The sequence below is a fragment of the Mus caroli genome, chromosome 17, assembly GCF_900094665.2.
Source record: "Mus caroli chromosome 17, CAROLI_EIJ_v1.1, whole genome shotgun sequence".
NCBI lineage: Eukaryota > Metazoa > Chordata > Mammalia > Rodentia > Muridae > Mus > Mus caroli.
This window is the reverse complement of record NC_034586.1, coordinates 35,193,735-35,199,819: the sequence shown is the minus strand read 5'-3', so window position 1 is coordinate 35,199,819 and position 6,085 is coordinate 35,193,735. Positions and strand designations below refer to the sequence as shown.

The 6,085-nt window shown below is 32.8% G+C and overlaps 1 protein-coding gene across 1 annotated transcript; it reads left to right on the top strand.

Moving 5' to 3' along the window:
* The first annotated feature begins 2,442 nt into the window (after nt 1-2,442).
* Nucleotides 2,443-3,381, top strand: LOC110312595 (olfactory receptor 2J3-like). The gene has a single exon (XM_021186310.1). It carries the CDS (start codon nt 2,443-2,445, stop codon nt 3,379-3,381), a length of 939 nt encoding a protein of 312 aa, XP_021041969.1.
* Nucleotides 3,382-6,085: the final 2,704 nt, after the last annotated feature.

The window sequence follows — 6,085 nt, the reverse complement described above, 5'->3', positions numbered from 1 at the left end:
GATATTTTATTAAGAAAAAAATCATTCAAATAACTTGTGACAACTCATCCTTTCTGTAAACACACCATAGAGTAGATTTTCTCATTTGTTAATCGACAGATTCCTTGTCAAGGTGATGTGCTGTCATGGGGAAGCTATTTCTGGAAAAGGACTAAACAAAACAATTCCTTATGGAGCATTAATTGACTCTTTGGGATTTATGCTCCTATTATCCAGTCACAGAAATCAAGTCAGATTTTTCATTATTTCCACAAACCTCATTTGATCTTAGACAAATGCCGTTCCTTAATAAACTGATTGCTCTTATTTTCTCTTTTGGCCACAAACAAATCCTTTAATAGCCACATGGTTATCACAATGGCTCTGCTCTCTTTTTATGATGTAGTAAGTCTGAAAGAGAGGCAGGACTGCTTATGCTGGTTCCTTCAAAGAGACTATATCCAGCCAGCCAGTTGGCCTTACAGGTAAAGAATGGCAGAATGACAGCACATAGAATATGGTCAGACAAAGGATGTGAGTGGATGAGCACTGCTTGAACACTGACTAGTTAATGTAAGAGATGAGTCCTAGGCTTCTGATGGCTAGTGCTAAGGGTAGAGAATAACCATCATTGTTTCTTTCATAATTCTGGCTTTCAACAGGAAAAGAGAATTCATCCCCAGGTGATAAATGCAATTTTTGATAAAACCTCTATTTCCCTTACTTCTAATAATAAGAAAATAAAATCACAAGTTCTTACTTTTGCTTTTTTTTGTGTCTAATAAGTTTTTTTCCTTATCCCATAGATTCTAGGAAACATCTCTTGATGAAAATGCTAAAGTTGTCTCATGCAATATAGAGTCCTCACAACTGCCACTTTGCTACTTAGTTCATGAAGTTGCAGAGACGTCTGCCTATAATGCTCTCTTCAAAAGAATTTCACAAAGACCTCTTACAAAATTCTGAATGACCTTCAAATGACAGTGATCTCTCCCTAAAGGGATCTTCTTGGCTTACTACATTACTGGTAGTATTTGGGTATGACTTTCAAGAAAATTCTTCTTACCATGTGCTGATTTATTGTCCTGAATGGTTACTGTATTATAGAAAGTAACTGTTTACATTACAGATACTCTTAAGTATTAAACCATGTTTTATTATCAGGACCAAATTTAATGTTTCCAATGTTTTTGTAGTCCCTAAGCAGCATTTAATCAAACATTCTACTCAGTTTTGTCATTTAAATATTATTCAGGAATTAATGCATTTATGGGACGTTTTGTTCATATTTCCATTAAGTTCTGTTTCTTGGTTATAAATAATCTTTAGTGCAAATAAACAGATCAACAAATAAACTTATTTCTGTACCACATCTAACTGGATTAGCACATTTTACTTTGCATAAGTAACTAGAAATTAGTGCTCAATATGACATGTTGCCTCCACATGTATTATTGCCTATACAGTTACCGAGAAAATAATTATTATGTTTTCTATCATCATGTAAATACAAATAATCTGGGAACACTGGAAACAAATTTAAAGACATTTACTTGTTAGCAATAAGTTACCTACCAAATCCAGTTTAGACATTTATTCAATTATCATTTGCTCAGTTGTTACCCTAAGATGAATGAGCAGTTCATACATATTAAGATATTTTTCTGTAAAAGGATAAACATCTATATAGAACATAAAATTATTTTGTACTTTTTATTGATAGCATTTTATTGAAGAATATTCCAAACTTACAGAATAATTATAAAGCACTAAAAACGAACTTACCTTTCTCAGTACAGTACCTTAGCACAAAATTTTTAATTAAATAGCCAATGATATCTCTATTACCATTCTATCACATCTACTATGTATTAATATATCCGCTCAACATCTATCAAGATCTGGGCAGAAATATCATTTCAGTGACATGAGGTCTTGTCAAAATGTTCCAAAGCAACCTACATAGTATTAATTTGAAAAAAACTGGTGAGATTGTCTTGAATCACATGACTATAAAGGAATCCACTAGATCTTTATCATACAATTCCCTAATTTTCAATTTGTAATTAATAACTGACTTGTGTTAGGATGTTATAAATTGTGTAATTATATTGTAGCTTAGAAAACTTACTAGCTAGCTTTGAATCATTTTTGTCAGTTATGCTATTTAATTTATCAATAATTTTGCTTCTAGTAAATAGAACTTGTTTGCTTTCACCACTCATCAACTTTTCATATAAATATATAATTAATAATTTTAATAATTAATAATATAATTTTCTATATTAAGCATATATAAAAGTCAATGCAATATGTATATGAGGTATATTCATGAGTATATGAATATCTATATTGTGTATATAAGTATATATAAGTTTGTTACTTATATAATTAATAACTTACTTTAACACTATCTCTTCATGTTTTCTAGAGCTGAGGATAAAACAAAAGAGAAAATGAGAAATGGTCGAAAATTTCAATGCAAGTTGGGAAGGGTACTTTATTTTCCTGGGTTTTTCTAAATGGCCTCATCTGGAAGTTGTTCTCTTTGTGGTGATATTGATATTCTACATGATGACACTGATGGGCAATCTCTTCATCATCATCTTGTCACACCTAGATTCCCACCTGCATACCCCTATGTACTTCTTCCTCTCAAATCTCTCTGCTCTGGATCTGTGTTATACCACTAGCTCTGTCCCCCAGCTGCTATTCAACCTCTGGGGTCCAAAGAAAACAATATCTTATGCTGGTTGCATGCTTCAGCTCTATTTTGTCCTTGCTCTGGGTACCACAGAGTGTGTGCTGTTGGTGGTGATGTCCTATGACCGCTATGTAGCTGTGTGTAAACCCTTGCATTACTCTGTCCTTATGAATCCTCGTTTTTGCCAACTGCTGGCTGCAGCATCCTGGGTATGTGGCTTTACCACTTCAGCCCTTCACTCTTCCTTTACCTTCTGGGTACCTCTGTGTGGCCATCGCAAAGTAGACCACTTCTTCTGTGAAGTGCCAGCACTGTTGCAGTTGTCCTGTGTTGATATCCATGCAAATGAGATGACTCTCATGGTCATGAGTGCTATTTTTGTTGTCATACCACTTATTCTCATCCTGAGCTCCTATGCTGCCATTGCATGGACTGTCCTGGAAATGCAATCAACCACTCGACTTCAGAAAGTTTTTGGGACCTGTGGAGCCCATCTTACTGTTGTTTCTCTCTTTTTCATTCCAATCATGTGCATTTATCTTCAGCCTTCAACAAAAAGTTCTCAAGATCATGCCAAGTTCATTGCCCTCTTCTATACCGTTGTCACACCTAGCCTCAACCCTCTCATTTATACTCTAAGAAACAAAGATGTGAGAGGCGCAATAAAGAGGCTGAGTAGGTATAAGAGGGAGAAATAAGATAAGCCTCCCACTGTGCAGTCTTTGATAAGAAGGTATGAACCATCATTAAGGGCACTTTACTCTTTACAATATTTTTTGAACACTGAATCATAAAACATAAAACAGTTTAAATTATTTTAGGAGAAGCACTTTTTTAAAATATGCTATTATATAAAAAGCGTAGCCAGTAATCTTATAACTTTCTATTTTGAACAGTACTCATAGAAATCTGTTCTGGATGTTTCTTTTGCTCATATGTCTATTTTACTCAGAAACATATTCCTTTCCCTAACGACTTTACTTCTGAATCTTATTAAGTGTTTGCTTATTTTAAATTTTGGGATTCTTAGTACTTTAGATGGATGTGACATTCCCATTGACCTGATAGAGCTGTTTTAAGGAATGAAATTGTAATCTAAGATAAGAAAGGAAATATGTGTATGAAAGTTGATTTGTCATGTTGCATGTGCTAATAAATTAAAGTCAATTCTAAAATAATCCCAGAAAATTTGGCAATAAATCTTGAATATAAATGTTTACTGTCAAGTGGCAAATAATATTAATAAATAAAATAAAGCAAAAAATATCACTAAACATCCTTTAGTGAGCATAGTGGCATGGAAAATTCGATTAAATGAATTAATAAGAGTAATTTACATTTCTCTCTACCTCTCAATATCATTTTTTACATACCATTATATTGTAGTTCGTCAACATGGGGCATTATATTTTAAATAAAAATATTAAAATGCCTAGAAGTGTTGCAGTATAATTCACACAGAAGTGCATGTAAACAAGTGGTATTTTGTGGTTTTAGGTACATATACATGATATGGTTATAAAATGTAAGATATATTATATTATACTATAATGTATGTATTATTCTATCCTACACACATACACAGAGAGAGAGAGAGAGAGAGACAGAGACAGAGACAGAGACAGAGAGACAGAGACAGAGAGAGAGAAAGAGACAGAGACAGAGAGACAGAGACAGAGAGAAGCATGGAGAATATGTCCTTGATCAAATGAATGTCTTATAAGTTTTCTTTCCAGTCTTATGAATGTCTCCTTCCAGTCTCTAGATTTTTCTGCTCATGTAAAAATACTTCCAGAAAGACATTTTTTTTTATTTAAGGGAAAATAAGACTTTATTTATTTTTCTATTTTTGTTGATTTTTAAACAAAATTTGACTCCTTGAGTTTTTATGGATATTATATAAAATTTATGGAACAATTTGGGAAGAACTGGCCACCCAAAGCACTTTATGATTCTGATACAGAAACAAAATATTTAATTCATTTCAAGTGTTCTTTGTATATATTTAACTAAATTGACCTTTGATTGTTGTATGGTCTTGAGTGCCACTATCAGTACAACTGGCTTTTGATAAAGTGACCTTTATCCTATGACAGTGTTGTTTACATAGTTCAGTTCATTTGTAGTCTGAGTAAATGGATTTGTATATGCATTTGTGGAAAATGCATGCATGTCTATATGTGTGTTCACTTGTGTGCAGAAGCATGTGTGTGCACATAAATGTGAAGGCCCAAGGTTGATTTTAGGTTAGGTGTCTTCTTCAATTGCTTTATATTTTTATTAATTAATGCAAGATCTCTTATTGCATATATATATATATATATATATATATATATATATATATATATATATATATATATATATATATATATATATATATATCACTGATGTTGAATAGTCTACATGGCCAGCTTGCTCTAACCACAAATATAATCTGATGCTTTACTATTATATATTAAAAGTAATATGATATGTTCCTTGAATACTCTAATTAATTACTTCACCTGGGACCAGCTTTATAACCTAACCTACTGTTAACCTCCCACTCTTTCAGTCATTTGTTGTCTACCTCTGTGTCAGAACTAAAATCCTGTGATGTGACTAGTAGACAAAAACCTATTTTAATCTACTAAATATGAGACTACTAGCTTCTGTCAATGCAAAGGCTAATAATGTCAGCAGATAGCATTTTCATACTATAGAACATCTGGCATCTTATCATAAGGTCATCTCTGATGTTTCTAACGATGTATTTTAATATTGTCTTGATTTGTGAATTTCTTTGATCTGTATAAGTATAAAACCTTCATGAATTTGCTTCCATGTTGAAACATGGAATTTGGAATAACTCAAATATTTGATCATGGGCCATGGTCACTAAAAATAGCTCCAGAATAAACTATCTCTTAGTCCTATTGAGATTTGAGCTATGTTTCTTGTGCCCAGTGTGGTACTCCAAGAATGATGCTTTCCACTGAAGGAATCACTGAATAGAAACCAGATATAGGCACAGACCTACTGCTTTCAGGTCATCTGGTGTTATTTCCTCAGGTAGCTTGTTAGTGAGTTATTTCCGGGGCGAGATTTCCTTTGATTTGACTAACTGTCTATATTTTTACCTTGGCTGTGTAATTAGAGATCATAATTTTATAGATACCTCTTTTGATCTCCCTTGAAAGTTCTTAGTTTAATGTATCTAGCTTGTTTATTTTGAAAGCATTTTGGTCTAGACATTTTTTTAATTTGTGTATTTGATTGCATTTGACACTCAAAACAGAGTTTGTTTCCTCTTGAAACTTTGAAGGTGCATTGCCCGCTTTATATTTAAAATAATTTAATTTAGTATTTGATGTTTTTCTCCTGACATGTAAATACAAATGTCTAACTCTTCACTTCTTAGCT

What these genes read in the sequence shown, in the direction of transcription:
- LOC110312595 (XM_021186310.1), top strand. Translation starts at nt 2,443, where the DNA reads ATGGTCGAAAATTTCAATGCAAGTTGGGAAGGGTACTTTATTTTCCTG.